Genomic DNA, 20,440 nt, shown 5'->3' with positions numbered 1-20,440 from the left:
TAATTCTTCCGGGGTTTCTATGCCCTTATCCTATCTGGTCTTTTTCCCAGACAAGACACCTCCCCTTTATGTTTGCCATCTTGGCTTCTACTGCGCATGCCTCATGAGAGTAATTTCCCTTTTACTGCTTCTCCCTGCTCCTGGTGATCTGGGGGAATGACTGGCTGTTCCCTGGGGAGATTGGAAAGCTTGTCCTTCCTCCCTACTTGGGTGAGGAAGGGATAGATGTTAATCCCCTTGGCGGGGCAATGCGGCTATCCCCTGGCGTGCCTGGAAGCTGTAGCTTCCTAGTCAATCAGACTTAGCCAGTTTGGCTCCCTTCTCTTTTGTCATTTACTAACTAGCTGCCTGTGCTAACATAAGGACAGAGATTTAGTATTTGAAACTTTTGTCTGTTAAATCTAATAATTTTTTTAAAATTATGTTGGTATTTTATATCTTTTTCATTGTATTTTACAAAACTGTCAGTCTGTGACACATTAGAAATTTTTTAACAGAAAGTGGTCCTTCACCAGAGTCAGTGTGACAAATGTTGGTCCATCAGAGAAACCGGGGGGGACCAGACTCACTGTAAAGTTGACTATTTAAACTCTTAGGTACTAGGCCCTGTAAGAGGCCTTATGGATACAGCTATGAACAAATCAGACAGCCTCTCTGTTCTTAGGGAATTTATATCTTAATCGGGGGAAGTAGACAGTACATAAGAAAGCAAATGAGTAAAAAAAAATGAGATAAGGCATAAGTAGTATGAAGAAACTAAAGCAGGAAGAAGTGATGGTTTCGGGGTGTGTCTGGTATATTCACTATAGATGTCTTTGCCACAAGCATTTTCACACATAAGTAATTAGCCATAAGGCAATTTTGCCATAAAAAAAAGATATAAAAATCACAAAACATGAAAGAGGGACATTAAATATTAGGGTATAATATTTAAAAGATTTTATTGTAAAATGCAAAATATTCAAATATATTGTAAAATGTGTGTAGATTTGCCCAGCCTGTGTGGCTCAGTGGTTGAGCATCAATCCATGCACCTAGAGGTCGCTGGTTCAATTCCAGGTCAGGCCACATGCTGAGATTGTGGGCCAAATCCCCAGTGAGGGGCATGCAGGAGACAGCCAATCAATGTTCTCTTTCTTCGATGTTTCTATCTCTCTCTCCCTATCCCTTCCTCTCTCTCTACAAGAAAAGGGAGAAGCGAGGAAAAGAGGAAGAGAGCGGGAAGAAAGATGAAGAAAGAAGAAAGGAAGAGAAGAAAAGAAAAAAACGAAAAAGGAAGAGAAAAAAATAAACGACAAAAAAAAAGAGAAAGAAAAGAAAAGAAAGAAAAGAAGAAAAAAGAAACAACGAAAAGAAGAAAAGAAGAAGAAAGAAAGAAAGAAGAAGGAAGAAAGGGAGGAAGGGAGAAAGGAAGGAAGGAAGAAGGAAGGAAGGAAGGAAGGAAGGAAGGAAGGAAGGAAGGAAGGAAGGAAGGAGAAAGAGAGGAGAGAGAGAGAGAAAGAAAGAAAGAAAGAAAGAGAGAAAGAAAGAAAGAAAGAAAGAAAGAAAGAAAGAAAAGAAAGAAAGAAAGAAAGAAAGAAAGAAAGAAAGAAAGAAAGAAAGAAAGAAAGAAAGAAAGAAAGAAAATGTATGTAGATTTAATGTGTGGGAATACCGCTCAAATAACTGGTTTTATTTTATGAATTGTACCTTTAAAAAAAAAGTACTTTTCGCCCCAGCCGGTTTGGCTCAGCAGTTAGAGTGTCAGCTTGTGGTCTGGAGAGACCAGGGTTTGGTGCCCGCTAAGGGCATGTGCCTCAGTTGCAGTTTGTCCCTGGCCCTGGTTGGCTCGTGTGGGTGGCAACCACTTCATGTGTCCCTTCCACATTGATGTTTATCTCTCTCTCTCTCTCTCCCCCCCCCCCTTCATCCCTCCCTCCCTTCCACTCTATCTGAACAAAATATCAAAAACATGTCCTCAGGTGAAGATAAAAAAAAAAAACTACTTTTCTTTTTTCCTTTTTTTTTTTTTTTAATCCTCACCCAAAGATATTTTTCCATTTATCTTCAGATAGAGTGGGAAGAAGAGGGAGAGAGAGAGAAACATTCATGTGAGAGAGACACATTGATTGGTTGCCTCCTGCACAACCCTGACCAGGGTCTAGGGTGAACCACAACCGAGGTACGTGCCCTTGACTGGAATCAAACCCGTGACTCTGGTCTGCGGGCCAACACTCTAACCACTGAGCCGAACCGGCCAGGGCAACACTTTGCTTTATTCTGTGAGAAATGTGGGTTTAACTCTGTGCCCTCAACAATGCCCCTTGACCTCTCTTTGTTTTTCCCTTATAATGCGTTTAAAAAAGAAATCATGGCCCTGGCTGGATAGCTCAGTTGGTTAGAGCATCATGATATGCCAAGGTTGTGGGTTCAGTCCCCAGTCAGAGTGCATACAGGAATCAGCCAACAAATGCATAAATAAGTGGAACAACAAATCTGTCTCTCTCTCTCCAAAAGTCAATGATACAAAATAAGAAATAGCCCTAGCCAGTTTGGCTCAGTGGTTAGAGCATCAGCCTGCGGTCCAGAGAGACCTGGGTTCGGTTCCTGCTAAGGGCTCGTACCTTGGTTGCAATTTGTCCCCGGCCCTGGTTGGTCATGCAGGTGTCAGCCACTCGATGTGTTGTGTCCCTTTCATGTCAATGTTTCTCTCTCTCTCTTCCTCTCTCTCCCTCCCACTCTATCTGAAGAAAAAATGGAAAAATGTCCTCAGGTGAGGATAAAAAAAAAAAAAAAGAAGAAGAAATAAACTCTTGGGGCCAATCATTGTCATCTAGAAGAAATGCTCACTACTTTAAGAGCACCACCACATCTATTCAGCACTGTATAGACCATCGTGAGAAGTAGCTAAGATTTATATATAATATAAAAATGGGAGTAACTGAGAATTTTGTCAATGGAGGAATAAAACCAAACTGACAACTCACTTAAATACACTGTTTGCTGAAGGTTGTTGATTTGTTGTAAGGAAATGAAACCAAACAAACAAAAAGGAGTCAACCGGTTATTTTATCTTTTTTACAGCAGTTGACTGATTTACCTGTCAATGGAGAAATGAAACCAAACCAGCCAAAAAAATCAAACTGTCAACCAGTTATTGTAAATTACTTTTTATGGCAGAATTGCCTTACAGCCAATGAGTTACTCAGGGATAATGTTTGCAGCAAAAATGCTTGTGGCAAAGATACTACAGTGAAAGTACCTGGAACAGGTTATTTTGGTGCCACTGGATTATGGTCAAGCAAATGCCCCTCAGAGGATATAGCAGTTCAGCTGAGACTTGAATAAGGAACCAAGCATGTGAAAGATGTGAAAAAAAGAATATTCTGGGCAGAGTGGACAATTAGTAAAAACTCCCTAAGTTGGGATGTTTGGTGTGGTCAAGGATCTGCCCAGTGGCACATACGGGAGGAGTGATTTGAAGTCAGAGAATTGACAGGACCTCAGTCTGTAAAGCCTTGCAGGCCAGGATGAAGAGTTAATTTTACACGAAGTCCATTGAAAAGCCTTTGGAGGGTTTCATGTCTGACATCGTGTGTTTTCAAAGATCACCCTGGCTACCATATGAGAAATTCATTGTGTGGAGGAGCAAGAAATACAAATTAGGAGGCAGAGAATTAATGACAGCTGTGACTCATATGCTAATTGTGCAAGACAGAAGTGGGTAGATTCTGATATGTTTTAAAGGTTGAGTTGATAAGACTTGGTGATAGATAAAATGTGAGGAAGAGAGAAAAGAATCAAAATGACTTCTAGGATGTTGGCTTGCAATTGAGTGGATCATGTGACTATTTACTAAAATGGTACAACTAGAAAAGAGCAATTTTTGGAGGTTGGTTTTTTGTTTGTTTGTTTGTTCTTCTCTCAGTTAAAAAAGTACCAGTCTTGCCTGGCCATTGTGGCTTAGAGGTTAAGCATCGACCCAAGCACCAAGAGGCTGCCAGTTCGATTTCTGGTCAGGGCACATGCTGAGGCTGTAGGCCGAATCCCCAGTGCAGGGCATGCAGGAGGAGGCCAGTCGATGTTTTCTCCCCCTCTCCCCCTTCCCCCTCCCTCCCTCTCTCTCAACTCAATAAAGAAATTTTAATTAATTAATTTTAAAACAGAAAGAAAATACAGATCTTAGTTTGGGGCAGTTCTACCAGCTAGAGTTTAATATTTCTGTTCAGGACTACCTGCAAGCTGGTTATGAAAAATATATGCAAAATCCCAGGACACACAGAGGAGCCAATAAAATCTGGTGCCTAAGTAAGCCTCCAGCTTGGGGAGGGTGGGGCGGGGGACTGCAGTCCGGGTCCTGGTGGGTCCTGGTCGTGAATGGGGTTGCGAATGGGGCGAACAAGGCCTGGAGATTGCCGTTTGGCATCCTGCCCACTGGGTAATGGGTCACAGGTCAGAGGAATGCTGCCAGGGGCTGTGGTCCAGGTCTTGGTTGTGGGTAGGGCTAAGGCCGGAAGTCATGAGTCGTGGGCCAGGTCGGGTCCCAGCCGCCTGGGGCCGACACACACAGGTGCGGCAGCTGCAGTGGCGGCGCCCCGCGCCCCTAGAACACTCTGTCCACGAACTCGCGGTTCTTGCCGAGGCAGCGCAGGTAGAAGACGCAGCGTCGGGCCGGGCTGCACCCAGGGTTCGGGCTGCTCAGCACGGCCGGCCGCAGCCCAGGGGCGTGAAGTTCTCCAGGTGGCGTCGCGAGATGAAGCTCTCGAGTGGCCCAAGCTCACATCCACGAGCCCTGCGACGAGTTGCAGCCCATGGTCCCTGAGTGCTGCTTCATCAGGTACTCGAACTGGGCGTGCGGGGGCCGGCCTCTGGGGGGGACCGCGGCTGCCGCAGAGCTGACCCGCCCGGCCGGCGAGGCCTCCGGCCAGGGAGCTGTGTTGATGAAAATTACTGGGAGGAAGAGCTCTGTTGAGGCCTGTTAAGGTTTAAGGGCCTTACCCATTGTGAAGAGACGGGGAGCGGGGGGTGGGGGGGGTCATCGGCTTACAGGTCTCTGAACCCCAGAGGGCCTTGTCTGAGAAGCCAGCAGCTCGAGGTTCTGTGGTATCGGCCCCCTTGGCCGAAGTTGTGGGGGGGGGGGGCGCCCTGGTCTTCGGCTTCTCTACTAGGTCCTGATGCCACAGCGAACATGCCTCGGCCTGTCAGAAATAGGAAGGTCGTTGATTATTCAGTTTCAGGAATCTGATGATGCTGATGAAGGTTACGAAAGAGATTCGGGCCCTCCAGCCAAGAAAATACAATCATCTCCACGAGAAGCTGAAAGAAAGACGCGATCTGGAAAGAATTCACAGGAAGATAGTGAGCACTCAGAAGAAAAAGATGTGAAGACCAAGAAGCATGATTCTCACTCAGCAGAGGACAGTGAAGATGATAAAGAAGATAAAAAATGCGCCAGCAACGGCAGGCAGCCTCTAAAGCAGCTTCTAAGCAGAGAAATGCTCGTGGGAGATGTGTTCGCGCCATTCCAGGAGAATTCCGGCAGCGATGAAGATTTTCTAATGGAAGACGATGATGATAGTGACCATAGCCGTTCGAAAAAGATGGTTAAGCCCTGACCGGTTTGGCTCAGCGGTTAGAGCGTCGGCCTGCGGTCCAGAGAGACCCTGGTTGGGTTCCCGCTAAGGGCACGTACCGCGGTTGCAGTGTGTCCCCAGCCCTGGTTGGGTTGTGCGGGTGGCAACTACTCGATGTGTCCCTTTCACGTCGATGTCTCTCTCTCTCTCTCTCTCTCTCTCTCTCTCTCTCTCTCTCTCTCTCTCCCCCCCCCCCCTCCCACTCTAGCTGAACAAAATATCAAAAAATGTCCTCCGGTGAGGATGAAAAAAAAAAAAAAGGTGGTTAAGAAGTCCAAACCTGACCAAACCTGAGAGAGAAGAAAAGAAAATGCCCAAACCCAGGCTACAGGCGACAGTGACGCCAAGTCCTGTGAAAGGCAAAGGGAAAGTGGGTCGCCCCACAGCTTCAAAAGTATCAAAGGGAGAAAAGATTCCTTCTCCCAGAGAAGAAGATGAGGAGCCAGAGGGTCTGAAGATGAAGCCCAATCTGGGGAGGATTAAAAGTAATGGTTTGGAAGAGATTTTATTTAAAAGAAAAAAATAGAAAACAAAATGGGGGACAAAAAAAAGACATAAGATAGAACATAGTTTTGGCTATGGCTTTAACTCATAGACTTTCAATGCTTTTTTCCCTTTTGTTGAAAATAACATTTTCTCTCTCGCTTTATTTTATTTTATTTTTATTAAGAAAACCTTTGTATGTTTAATTTACCTTTTTGTCTATTGGTCTTTTCTTTGCCACCACTCTCTCTTCCCTCCCTTTTTCAAAGAAAGCCATGTCAAATTAATCACTAGATCGACTGCTTCATCTTTTTATTTTTAAAGGCTGGTATACCACAGTTGTAAAGCAATAAGATTTGAGATGAACACTATGGAAATGTTGCTTTTTGCTAAACAGTAGCAAGTTGAGCAGTAATCAAAAAAACATAGAAGGGTATTAGTTAAAAATGATTGCTTCTTTCTCTACTTGGACTTTTTAAGAAATCAGTTGTCATCTAATACAAGTTTATGTTTTTATGTTTTACCTTGGGGGAAGGTCAGGGAGTGGGTTACCTGACCTTGTTTGAGGGTGGTTTTTTGTTGTTTTTATTTCATCACTTGTTATTTCAGAGAGATTCAGAGCCAGTGATCCTTTTATTCTACTACAGTCTTGAAGGAATAAAAAAAAAAGACAAAAAATAAAAAGTTTAAGGGCCTTTTACATATCCAAGTGTGGATGTTAGGTAGAACGTTGGACCCTGGAGTTAAGAAGAAATGAGATAAGTATTCGCAAATACCTAAAGAGAGTATGTTATGGTTATGTGTATATGTGCTATTTTATTTTTTCCAGTTAAGTTCAACTACTTGGTTGAGAAGAAGAAGAAAGGACTTAGGATTGATGTGACAATGGAAAACTTTGAGATCTGAAGTATACTGTGAAAGGAAAAAAAAGAAGGGTTAAAGGATGGTGATCTTGATAAAGCAGGTGTGATGGAAAAGGAAGAGCAGAAAGAATTGGAAGATGTTTTTAAGGTGTGGCTATCAAGATACTAATATTTCAAAAGCAGAGTGATCAAATACTGAAATTGCCCTGATTATGGTTATTGAGTGTGAAATGAGAGAGATCATTGGGACTATAGAAATTTTAAAATGTCAGATTAGGATTGGGTAAATTGTTCTCATATATGTTGAAGTTCTCAGGATAATAGTAGGAATGGGGTAGAAAAGACAACTCAGCAATGACCATGAGGTGACAAGGACATGGCAAGATTAAGTAGCTGGATAGCTTGAGCTTGAGTGAGTTGTAGGCAGGAAGGGAAGGATTTTGAAGGAGGTAGCAAAGTAGATGAGACAGGAAAGAATTTCTGATAAAACTTGATTTGGATCCCTCATATCCCTGAACTGCACACTTCTTCCATAACCATCTCAGTTTTTCAAGTGCTACCAACCTCACCTTTCCAGGGCATTTGTGCAGATGGTTGTCAGTTAAGGAGGAAGGCACTTAGTGTTTTAGGAACCAGGAACATTCAAAGATTTCTCTGTGGACTTCACTGGGGAGAAATGGGGGTCCCCTGGACCCTGCTCAGAGAAGCTGCACAAAGCTGTGATGCTGCAGAACTACAGCCACTCAGTCTCAGTGGGTAAGAACATGAGCCTGGACACCTGCCCACTGAATTCTTCGTTTCTTCCATTTTAAATAGTGATGGAGCCCCAGGAGTTGTGGTTCGGGAACCAGAGTTTCCTAATTTCCTTTTGGCACAAAAGGATGTTTCTGTTTATTCTAAGCAGCTAAAGAACGTGACTTGGTAAGAATTGGAGAATGGTAGCTTTACTGAGTTATCAGAGAAACCATACCTGATCCATCCCTAATAAGCCAGAATTTGGAGCTGATTTACTTTTTGCACAGTTACCCAATCCCTCTGTGTTTCCCAGATATGACTGTTCAGTTGCAGCAAGTTGAAGATAATTATATAATGAAGAACGAATTCCAAAGGAATCAGGGAGGCAACGTGGCAGGTTACAAATCCAGGCTAATCCATGAAATACATAGGTGTCCCTGGTGTGGCTTAATGTTCTCTCTCATCGATGTTTCTATATCTCTCTCTCTAAAAATCAATAAAGAAAAAAAATTTTTTTTAATAAATAAATAGCCCTGGCCAGTTTGGCTCAGAGGTTAGAGCGTTGGCCCGCAGACCAATGAGTCACGGGTTCAATTCCCATGAAGGGCGTGTACCTCGGTTGTGGTTCGTCCCCAGCCCTGGTTGGGGTCGTGCAGGAAGCAACCAGTCGATGTGTCTCTCTCACATGGATGTTTCTCTCTCTCTCTTCCTCTCTCCCTGTCTCTCCTTCCCACTCTATCTGAACAGAGATGGAAAAAATATACCCTGGTGAGGATTAAAAATAAATAAATAAAATGTGTCAGAGGTTCTCTTTGAAGATTTCTGGTCTGTGGAGAAAGCTGAGGCTTCAGGGATACTTTCCACAAACTGATCTGCCTGTATCTATTCACTTACTCTCCCTTCTACCTTTTCAGAAAGTTGTCATCTTTCTCATTCACACTGACTTTATCTGTACTCGATCTTTTCCCACATTTTCTCCACATTGGTCTTGTACCATCTTTGCTTGGACTTTATTTTCATTAAAAATCCCCCTGCTGCCCTGGCCAGTTTGGCTCAGCAGTTGCAGCATCAGCCTGTGGACCAGAGAGTCCCGGGTTCAGTTCCCACTAGGGGCATGTATCAAAAAAAAAAAAAAAAAAATCCCCCTGCCCTGCAATATCTAGTTTCCTTTGCTTCTTTTCTTACACATTCAGAGACTCATCCGTCTCTCTTTCTGAATATAAGACAATATTGTGGTGAGACAAAAATCCCATATCCTAAAGATAGGAGTATAATTCATACGGTTTTTCTCAAAAACCTTTTGACTGCTTGAAGCAAAGAGCCTTAAACATTTTTCTTTTTAATCCTCACCCAGGAATCTTTTGTGTTTATCTTCAGATAGAGTGGGAAGGAGGGAGAGAGAGAACATCAAAGTGAGAGGGACACATCGACTGGTTGCCTTCTGCACGACCCCAGCCAGGGCCGGGGCCAAACCACAACTGAAGTATGTGCCCTTGACCGGAATTGAACCCACAACTCTTTGGTCCACGGGCCAATGCTCTAATCACTGAGCCAAACTGGCCAGGGCATGAGCCTTAAACATTTTTGATGAAATAATTCATTTTTAGGTATCTACCCTAAGGACTTAATCAGTAACTCCAACTGAAAATTGTGAACAGTCATTATAGAATTATTTAATATAGTGAAAAAATTACCAAATATATCAGAGGGTCTTGGTTCTACAAATTATAGTGATTCATACAAGAGAAAAAGATGTGGCCATTAAAAAATTACTGATAAAAACTTTTTATTGAATTTATTGGAGAAACATTGGCTAATAAAATTATATAGGTTCAGGTGTACAATTCTGTGTCATCCTTATATGTATTGTGTGTTCTCTACCCCAAGTCAAGTCTCCTTCCATCACAATTTATTTCCCCTATACCTTCTTCCACCTCCCCCAACCCCCTTTTCCCTTCGGCAGTCACCATACTATTGTCTGTCTCTGAGTTTTTACAGGGTTTTTTGCTTACTCCCTTCACCTTTTTCACCCTGCCCTCCAACCCCCTACCCTCTGACAGCTGTTAGTCTAGTCTCTGTATCTATGAGTCTGTTTCTATTTTGTTTGTTAGTTTATTAGATTCCACATATAAGTGAAATAATACGGTATTTGTCTTTCTCTGGCTGGTTTATTTTACTTAACATAATACTGTCCAGGACCGTCTATACTGTGACAAAGGGTAAGATTTCCTTCATTTTCATAGCCGAGTAGTATTCCATGTGTAAATGGTACCATAGCCTTTTTATCCACTCATCTACTGATGAGCACTTGGGCTGCTTCCAATCTTGGCTATTGTAAATAACACTGCAGTGAACATAAGGGTACATAATTCTTTCTAATTAGTGTTTCGGGTTTCTTCAGATATAATCCCAGAAGTGGAATCGCTGGATCATAAAGCAGTTCCATTTTTAATTTTTTGAGGTAACTCCATACTGCTTTCCACAGTGGCTGCACCAGTTTGCATTCTCACCAACAGTGCACAAGGGTTCCCTTTTCTCCATCCACATCCTGCCAACACTTGTTTGTTGATATATTGATGACAGCCAATCTGACAGTTGTAAGGTGATACCTTACTGGAGTTTTAATTTGCATCTCTTTTATGATTAGTGATGTTGAGCATCTTTTTATATGTCTATTGGCCATCTGTATGTCCTCTTTGAAGAAGTGTCTTTTCAGGTCCTTTGCCCATTTTTTTAATTGGATTGTTTGGTTTGGGGGTATTTTTATAAGTTCTTTATAAATTTTGGATAGTAACCCCTTATCAGATGTATCATTGGCAAATATGTTCTCCCATTCAGTGAGTTGCCTTTTCATTTTGTTGATGGTTTTCTTTGCTGTGCAAAAACTTTGTAGTTTGATGTAGTCCCATTTGTTCATTTTTGTTTGTTTTTTCCCCCCCAGGAGATATATCAGGAAAAATACTATTATGAGAAATGTCCAATATTTTACTGCCTATGTTTTCTTTTAGGATTTTCATGGTTTCGAGTCTAACGTTTACGTCTTTAATCCATTTTCTTAATCTTTGTAATTAGATGGCAAGATATATGTCTATCTACTAGGTTGAACCATGTAATATTATCATTTTGTAGTAAAAACAGACATTCTACAAAAATGACAGAAGAAAAGTATCCCTCAGTATCTTACCAATTCTTTTTGCCTTTAAATTCTTTTAAATTTATTAACCTAAGTCCCACAGATGTAATCCTAAAATGGGTTCACTTAATGCTTACATTATGGTAACAGCTGGCCAGATTGTTGACATCATTCTTCAAGTTCAAGTTAGATGTCATGAAGAGACTTCTCCCCCTAAGCATGTCATTTATCATGTCATGCTTTGGATAAAAAACTGGAATTACCTTTAATTGCTAGTATAGAATCTCTAAACTCCCCACTTAGCTTTGGAGGTTCTTTGTGCCTTGCTCATGCCTGTGGAGCATTGTTCTCTGATGTCCCAAGTTTACCCTCCTAACTAAGCCTGTCTTCCTGAGGTTTTCCATGCTTTCTTGCTCTGGAACCTTTTACTATAACATGCTCTGGTTCCTGATTAATTTTGCCTTTTAAAATTTTATTCAAAGTCCACTACCTGCCAGAAATCTTTGATCAACCCTTCCACTCAACCCTCTTCTCAGAACTTTCCATTTGCCCTGGCCGGTTTGGCTCAGCGGTTAGAGCATCGGCCTGCGGTCTGGAGAACTTTCCATTTATATCTCACAGTCTCAAACCTGATTACACATTATTTTGAATGCTTTCTTTTTAACTATCAGATCTACAGATCTGATTTATTTTTCTTGTTTCCAGCCGGTTTCTGCAGGGAAAGCAATGTATCTAATACTTCCCATGCTATGTGTACATAGTCAAAATTTTAAAATTGACTGCTGTGTTTAGCAGGGAAGAAATATTTCTTACAGTCTTGTGAAAGAGACATAAAGTAAACACAATATATTACTATAAATCGAAAAGTCTTAAGAAGACAGTGCACTCTGAGAAAAGAAGGGGACGGGATGAGGGTGATGAGTTTCAGGGAAGGCCTGTGAAGTGACATTTAAACTGATACCCAAATTATTAATAAGCATTAAACAGGTTACTGGTTAGGGGAAGAACACTCCAGGCAGAGAGCTGTGCAAGGGAAGACCTGAAGACCTGGAGGTAACAGTGTGGCTAGAAAGAATGGAGTGGGAAGGGGGGGGGGGGGGGTGATGAGAGCCTGGCTCATTTGTAGCATTGAAGGCATTGGTAAAATGTGTGGATTCGCCCTGGCTGGTGTGGCTCAGTGGTAAGAGTGTCAGCCAGAGCACTGAAGGGTCACGGGCTCCATTCCCGGTCAAGGGCATGTACCTGAGTTGCAGGTTCAATCCCTGCCCCAGTCAGGGCACATACGGGAGACAACCAATCTATATGTGATGTTTCTCTCCCTGCCCCCTCCTCCTCTCTGTTCTTCCCCTCTCCCTCCCTCCCTCCTCTCCACTCTCTAAAAATCAATGGAAAATATATCCTCAGGTAAGGATTAACAAAAAAGAAAAGTGTGGATTCATGTTAAGTTCAGTGGAAAGCCTGTGGATCGACAGAGTGGTATGATCTGATTTACCCAGTACCACTGGGCCTGCTTTGTACAGAGTGGTTTCCAGAGGCACAAAGTGAAGTAGGAGATGTCTCCAGTTTCAGGCTCTGCTCTAAGCTTTCCTTTTTAATTGATATAAAATTGAACATACCTGTCCAATATTTTTATGCAAGATAAACATGTCTCAAAAATCCAAAGAACACAAGTATAACATGAAATGAAATCACCAGTGTTTATCCTGTTTTCTCTATGTACTCCATAAATATGTGTGTATATTACAAATATACATGTTAAAATTTTATGAGATTATACAGCATGTATTTTTCAACTAGTTTTGTGTAATATCTTAGAGATCTTTGTTAAGTCATATTAACTCCCTGTAAAAAGACCTTTTTACTCATTATGTCAGCATTTTCTTCTAATATTACATGCTCATTCTAATATTTTAAAAATGAATGTCACAGGGTTTTGTTGCTACTTATAAAATCAACCATTAATCTAGTTCCTGCCCGCTGATTTCACAGACCTGTCATTTCTGCACCATTCCCACGTGTTGTTCATCAGGAATGTTGAAGTAGTCTCTTTGACCATTTAATCGTTTTGACCCACTTCATGATTTAACTTTTCCAAACTCCACTGTTTTACTTTTATTATTTTTTCCTTTTTCTTTTTACTTTGTAAACAAGTGATACATTCACCTCGTTACGCAAATTGTAGGAAAGGCTTATACTAAAAACCAGCCTCCCTGCTCCTGCCACAGTGGCCTCGTGCAGCCACTCAGTTTTAATCCTCAAAGCTGCTTCTTATTGCGTTTGCCTTATAGTTCCAAATAATATGCTTATGCAGCTACTGCTTTTCTTTAAAATAAAAAAACATAAAAAAGTACATAATGTCACTTGTCAATTATACCCAAATAAAGCTAAAAAAAAAAAAAAAGTACAGTGAGGATTTTGAATAAAGGTGGGAAATAAATTATGCATGAGTAGCAAAGAAAAGTAAAATTTCCAAGTATACTAAATGTTTTTTGTTTTACTAATCCTCACCCGACAATATGCTTAGAGAGAGAGAAACATCGAATAGAGAAACATTGATCAGTTGCCTTCCATATGTGCCCTGACCAGGAATCGAACCAACAACTTTTTGGTGCACAGACGATGTTCCAACCAACTGAGCCACACCAACCAGGCTAAACATTTTTAAATTAAAGTTATGCTGCAAAAATAAAAGTGCACAGTGGTTAGAGCATCAGCCTGAGAACCAAAGGGTCTCTGGTTTGATTCCCGGTCAAGGGCACGTACCTGAACTGCATGTTTGATGCCCTGCCCTGGTTGGGGCATGTGTGGAAGGCAAGTAATCACTGTGTCTCTCTCACATCCTTTCTCTATCTCTCTCTCTCCCCCTCCTCCTTTCTCCCTTCTACCCTCTCTAAAACTCAGTGGAAAGTAATATCCTTGGGTGAGTGTTTAAAAAAAAAGAAAAAACATGCACAATGAAAACTTTCTTTCATGTCACCAACTCCACTCTACCCAGGTTCTGGTCAATTGCTATCACAGACCATCTTCAATGAGTAAATCTTGTACAAATATTATTTCACAACTGTGCCTGTAAATCTGAATTATGAAACCACTAAACTAGAATGCTGAGTGCATACATTTGTGATTTTGATCTGTAATTGTCAAAATGTCCTTGTTGGAGGGGGAGGGGTTGATACCAATTTACATTTAGAAACAGTGTGTACTTCAGGCTTTAAGGTTTTGCCGATGTAACAGGAAGAAATTGGTACCTCAGTATAGTTTTAATTTGAATATATTATGTTAGGATATACTACTATTTTTAGTTCAGTTTATCAATATTTGATATTTTCAATTGACTTCCTTACAACATAAATGAAGATTTAGCTCTTTTTCATTACTTTCCCAACCTGCCCATCTTTTTAAGAATTTATGTAAGTTGCATCAGTGATTAATGCTTATATTGCTTTGACTTCGTAATTCTTATGCCCTGCAGAGTCAAGTAGTATACTATACTATGATTACAGTTCTTTTTTTTATCCTCACCTGAGGACATTTTTCCATTTTTTGTTCAGGTAGAGTGGGAGGGAGAGAGAGAAACAGAGAGAGAGAGAGAAACATCAATGTGAAAGGAACACATCGAGTGGCTGCCACCCGCACAACCGACCAGGGCCGGGGACAAACTGCAACCGAGGTACGTGCCCTTAGCGGGAACCGAACCCGGGTCTCTCAGGACCGCAGGCCGACGCTCTAACCGCTGAGCCAAACCGGCCAGGGCTACAGTTCTTTTTTTCTTCTTTCCTAAAGCTAGTACTTGCTTTTGGAGGGGGTGGGGGATAATTCCATACTATGTTATAGGGTATTGGTTAATTATAATTTCTTTTATGTATCAATAATTAATTCAATTTAATTTTGTTTTATTGACTTCTTTGCTCATTGCTATTTCTTTTTTTCTCTATTGCTATTTCTTGTTTCATGAAGCAATTTAAAAAACATTTTTTGCTATAGTACATTTCTGAATAATTATTTCAGTAATTACTTAAATCCTTTCTTGTCTGCATAAGTGTATATTCCTTTCCCTGAAATGGTTGGTTTGTTGGGCATAGAATGGAATACTAATTTCACAATCACTCTTCCTCCAAAATTAGAATATATTTTCAATTATCTTCAGGTGTCCAGTATTGCTGATTAATAATTCAATGTCATTATCATTCTCATTTACTTGCACATAACCTAGTTTTTCTGTCTGGATGCTTTTAGCATTTTCTAAGATTTCTTTTTTCCTTGAAGTTCTGAGGTTTCATGTACCTGTTACCATTTTTACCATTCACTGGGCCCTGAATCTTGAGTTCTAAGAAATGCTTTGTTTGTTTTTCTATTGTTTCATAATTGTTTCTTTCCCTTTATTCTACCTCTACTATATTCATAGAACTCCTACAAGATGTGTGTCTACTTTTATCTTTCCATCTGTCTGTCCTTTTATTCTGCATTCTAGGAGAGCCCCTCAGTCTTCCACCTCAGTTGTGTGTTCATTTTGCTGTTTAGCCCATCAGGCCTTAGACTCAGACTGCCTGGCTCTTAGTTACTTACCCATCACAACCTTGGTTTCCTCATGTGGAGAATGGTGTCCTCGTAGTTCCTGTCACATCAATTGTGCAGCTAGTGCCTGAGTGCTTCAAATGGGTACAGTAGCTCCTAATTATTATGATTGTCATGTTTTCTCAATCCTTTTATTAATTTGAAAGAATTCTGATTATTTTTCATAGCAATGTGTTTATATTTTATTAAATTATGTTGTTTCTCTGGCCCCAGTCGGTTTGGCTCAGCGATTAGAGCATCATCAGCCTGTGGACTGAAGGGTCACAGTTTGATTCCCTGTCAAGGGCACGTACCTGGGTTGCAGGTTTGATCCCCGACCCTATTTGGGGTCATATGGGAGGCAACCAGTTGATGTTTCTCTCTCTCCCTCCCTTCCTCCCTTCCATTCTTTTTTTTTTTATCCTCACCCTAGGACATTTTTACATTTATCTTCAGATAGAGTGGGAGGGAGAGACAGAGGAAAAGAGAGAGAGAAACATTGATGTGAGAGAGACACATCCACTGGTTGCCACCCACACAACCCCAACCAGGGCGGGGGAAGAACCGCAACCAAGGTAGGTGCCCTTAGTGGGAACCAATCCCAGGACTCTCTGGTCTGCAGGCCGACGCTCTAACCGCTGAGCCAAACCAGCCATGGCCTTCCATTTTGTCTTAAAAGTCAATGGAAAACTATTCTTGGGTGAGGATTAACCAAAGATAAATAAATAAATTATGTTGTGTTTCTAGATGTGATATCCTCAGATTTCTCTGGTATTTTATTATGTACCTTTTTTGTTTTATTTTACTTTATGTACCTTTTAAATTCTGTTTCCTCCATTCACTATTTCTTGAGTTTATGCCACTCTTTATGGAAATTAGTTTCTGCTTTTTTTGTCTGCTTACATTTTCTTATTGTCACATTTTATTTTACAGAAGTCTTGTGTTCACAGTATAATTCTGGAGTGTGCATTCTCAGCTGACACCCAACCCTCTTTGGTGCATCTAGGTTCTACTTACAAGGGATGCCTCTACTCATGGGGCTTGGGATGGATATAAGACTCCAGAGGGTGGGCGGTGTAGACTCCTTTTTCTAGGGTTCCTTTTCAGACAAATAAGTTATCTGGGCATGCCATGCTTAGATCTCCAGCTCTGGGTTATCTCCCTTGTCAGAAATCCCACTTCAGGGATTACCTTGAGGCTTTATCGTGGGCACCTGTGGAGTCAATTGCTTCTTTTTGTACTTTAATCAACTCTGTTATTGAACAGGTTCAGCATTACATACCTCAACTTCTGCTTCTCCTTTCAGCCCAACTAATACTTTTAGGAGTCTTTCTTTAGCAGACCATTTATTTTGTTCTTGAGACTTTGTGTGGTGCTAGTAATGGCAACAACTAGTCTAACCATCAGAAATGCTGAACACGGATTAACCTGGATTTCCAGGATAAACTCCTCTTAGTTTATAATCATTGATTCTGAGGTTAGAATTTGAATTATTTGAATCTCTGGGATTTGGGGGAGAGATCTCGTGTACATGATTTGAACTGTGTAATTTTGTTTTCTAGTTTCTCCACCATTCCTAATACATCTGCTCTTTATCATCTAGAAGTTCCTCAACATTTTTATTCCGGTGATGACAACCTTTCCTTTTTTTTTTCAAGACATGTAGATTTCTTTTTTTGTCATTTCAGTGTAATATTAGGATATTCACTGTCATTGTTTTGAGCAACATATATATTAGTAAGTCTAAAATTTTTAGCATAGTTCTCCCTCAGAAGTTCCAAACCCATAGATCTCACTGCTTACTGAATAGTAAGAAGTCAGGAGATTCTACCAGCACCACCAATTAAACATTAAATTTAGAGCTTGTCATCTGTTTTTCTCCTCCACTCCAGCCTTTTCCCTATCTTATTACATAGTACCCCTAAACCTAGTCACTCAAGCAAGGAACTTGGGGGTCATGCTTGGTGCCACTTTCCCTTCTAGTTAGTCCTCACATGATTTAGACTGTCTCTGTCCACTTCTCTCCATCACCCGTACCACTTTTCTTCTAGTTTTGCTACAGTAGTTGTCTTTCTACCTGACGTCTTGCTCATTTCTGATGACCAAGTCAATCGATCCATTCTCTGTTGAAATCCTTTAACAGCTTTAAATCCCTGAGGGTTTTAGCCCTAACCCTTAGTAGTAACAACAAGCCCTTTGGTCTGGCTCCTGCCTTCTCCTGGGTGCACTTTTTACCACTGTTACCTGCCTTATGTTCTTCACAAGAGGCAGTTTATAGTTCTCCTGAATATGTCATATTTTCTCTCCACGTTTTATTTTTTTTGTTTTGGTTTCCTTACATTTGCCCCCAGGTTTGGGTCAAATGCCCTTACTCTGTGCTCCCATGCCCAGCTGTACCTGCATCTACTGTAGCACTAATGTGCTGTTATCATTGTTGATATAGTTGTCTTTCTTCCCAGTATGCCCTAGCCTGTTAATTTAAAAGATTTGTTTTCTGCCCTGGCTGGTTTGGCTCAGTGAATTAAGCATCAGTCCACAGACCAAAGAGTCTCAGGTTCTATTCTGGTCAAGGACACGTACCTCAGTTGCAGTTTAGTCCCCCGCCCTGGTCGGGGTCGTGTGAGAGGCAACCAATCGATGTGTCTCTCTCAGGTCAATGTTTTTCTCTCTCTTCCTCCCTCCCTCCTTACCTCCATCCCTTTCCCTTCCTCTCTCCTACTCTATCTAAAGATAAATGGAAAAATATCCTCGGGTGAGGATTTAAAAAAAACAAAGATTTGTTTTCTTTTGTGTGTCCTCAGCATTATTAAAGTGGATTACCAATTAAATGGAAATTTACTTAAAATGAAGTGAAATGAAATATAATTTGTGGCAAGGATGTGGGATTCATAGCCTTCTGCAGTTAGGGGAGGAATACTTTTATTGGCTATGCTTAAAAGCAGAGAGAAGATTTTTGTCTTGTGGACAAAGCCTTCTCTCTGACATCAACCCAAAGAACGTGACTAGCCCTGGCCGGTTTGGCTCAGCAGTTGGAGCGTCGGCCTGGAGATCAGAGTCCCAGGTTCGGTTCCCACTAGGGGCATGTAACAAAAAACAAAGAACATGACTAGAAAGATAAGATTGAATTTTTTCCTAGTTACTAAATCTTCAGGACTTAGTCATTACAGTTCTGAAATCTTGAAATCTATTCTTTGTTTTTGTCACTGATTTTTCTTTGTTTCCTAGGAGACTTGAATGAAAATTCTGTAGAGAATCTTCAAGAGAAAGGACTTAGGGCTCTATTACATGAAAAGCTTTTCTGCTGGCTAGTTTGGGAAGAAAAGACCAGTCAGTAACTGGGAGTCAGAGTTATACTGTGAATCTTCAAGGAGAAGTGTACAGGAACCCTGAACTAGATCTTTCTCTGTGTCAAAAGTGGGGAGAAGCCTCTTCTCACATTTCCAGAAACAAGAGCAATGGCATGACCCTTCAAAGTCATGATTTACAAAACATGGAAAGTAAAGAATATTTGTCTTTGAAAGTTCCTAGCCAAATGGCCACACAGGACTCCTCAGTGACATTTTGTAAGAATGAGCCCCAGGATCCTCAGGAAAGCAAAAGTCTGTTTGTAACTGAAGAAAGCACCGAGAGAAAAGCACTGGGAGGGAAAAGTCCTCCCACAGACCGTTGTTCAGAGACCCTTCATATTAGACTTGTGTCTGATGTAATAGAGCTGGTCTCACCATTGTTCAGTAGCGAAGCTATTTGCCAGAATAGCCAATTGAAAGAATCCTTGGATCCCTTTGACTGTGACTGTAGCAGCACTTATGGTTGGAAGTCACGGGTGATCGGTCATCAGAGAGCTCATACCAAGGAGCATCCCTGTAATCATTCTGACTCTGGCAAAATACCTAATACCAGCCCAGATAGTCATCCACGTGAGAAAAGACGCATTGCAGAGAAACAATACCGATGCAGTTGGTGTGGTAAGGATTTCAGTGACAGCTCAGAACTACTACTTCATCAGAGAGACCACAAAGAAGAAAAGCCCTACAAATGTGAGCAGTGTGGAAAGGGCTTTGCAAGGAGCTCAAGTCTCCTCATCCATCAAGCAATCCACACTGATGAGAAACCTTATAAATGTGACAAGTGTGGGAAGGGCTTCACAAGGAGTTCAAGTCTGCTCATTCATCACGCCGTCCATACAGGCGAGAGACCGTATAAATGTGACAAGTGTGGGAAGGGCTTTAGTCAGAGTTCCAAACTGCATATCCACCAGCGAGTGCACACCGGCGAGAAGCCCTATGAGTGTGAGGAGTGTGGAATGAGCTTCAGTCAGCGCTCTAACCTGCACATTCACCAGCGAGTCCACACGGGAGAGAGGCCCTACAAATGCGGAGAGTGCGGGAAGGGCTTCAGTCAGAGTTCGAACCTTCACATTCACCGGTGCATACACACAGGGGAGAAGCCTTACCAATGCTATGAGTGTGGGAAGGGCTTCAGCCAGAGCTCAGATCTCCGCATCCATCTCAGAGTTCATACTGGGGAGAAGCCCTATCACTGCGGCAAGTGTGGGAAGGGATTTAGCCAGAGCTCAAAACTCCTCATCCACCAGAGAGTACATACTGGAGAAAAGCCCTATGAGTGCAGCAAGTGTGGGAAGGGCTTCAGCCAGAGCTCCAACCTCCACATCCACCAGCGGGTTCACAGGAAAGATCCCTGTTAATGAGCTCTTCAATTATATGCTCGTGCTCTAAAGACTTAAATAGTTTTAACATCACTCTTACTTTTATATTCTATGAAAGAGAAAGATAATGCGTTATTAAGATATGTTCCCTTACTGAAAAGAATCCACTCATTTAAATTATTTAAGTGCCAAGAACTTTATTATGCTATAAAATGAATTGCTTGTTCCAATTCCTTAGATGGCTAGAGTGAAAACAGCTGTATACTATAGATCAGCCAGTGTTATTAGAATTATATGCCCTACCCAGCATTTATAACTGCAAGGACATTACATTTACCCAGCACAACATGTTTCCCTTTGTTCACAATCTGAGAAATCAGAGCACTGATTTCTC

General features: G+C 41.4%; 1 protein-coding gene and 1 pseudogene across 1 annotated transcript; both read left to right on the top strand.

The window, feature by feature from the left end:
• Positions 1-5,167: 5,167 nt before the first annotated feature.
• Positions 5,168-6,178, top strand: LOC118632614 (annotated as a pseudogene).
• Positions 6,179-7,634: 1,456 nt separating this feature from the next.
• Positions 7,635-20,230, top strand: ZNF239 (zinc finger protein 239). The gene is made up of 2 exons (XM_036264856.1): positions 7,635-7,714; positions 18,690-20,230. Exons 1-2 carry the CDS (start codon positions 7,635-7,637, stop codon positions 20,083-20,085), a joined length of 1,476 nt encoding a protein of 491 aa, XP_036120749.1. The 3' UTR covers positions 20,086-20,230.
• Positions 20,231-20,440: the final 210 nt, after the last annotated feature.

The sequence above is a fragment of the Molossus molossus genome, unplaced genomic scaffold (assembly GCF_014108415.1).
Source record: "Molossus molossus isolate mMolMol1 unplaced genomic scaffold, mMolMol1.p scaffold_m16_p_17, whole genome shotgun sequence".
NCBI lineage: Eukaryota > Metazoa > Chordata > Mammalia > Chiroptera > Molossidae > Molossus > Molossus molossus.
Note: the sequence above shows the minus strand (reverse complement) of the source record. Positions and strands in the feature narration are given on the sequence as shown.

What these genes read in the sequence shown, in the direction of transcription:
- ZNF239 (XM_036264856.1), top strand. Translation starts at nt 7,635, where the DNA reads ATGGGGGTCCCCTGGACCCTGCTCAGAGAAGCTGCACAAAGCTGTGAT. An exon ending in CAGCCACTCAGTCTCAGTGG is followed by an intron (nt 7,715 to 18,689) that starts GTAAGAACATGA and finishes TCTGCTGGCTAG; the next exon opens with TTTGGGAAGAAAAGACCAGT.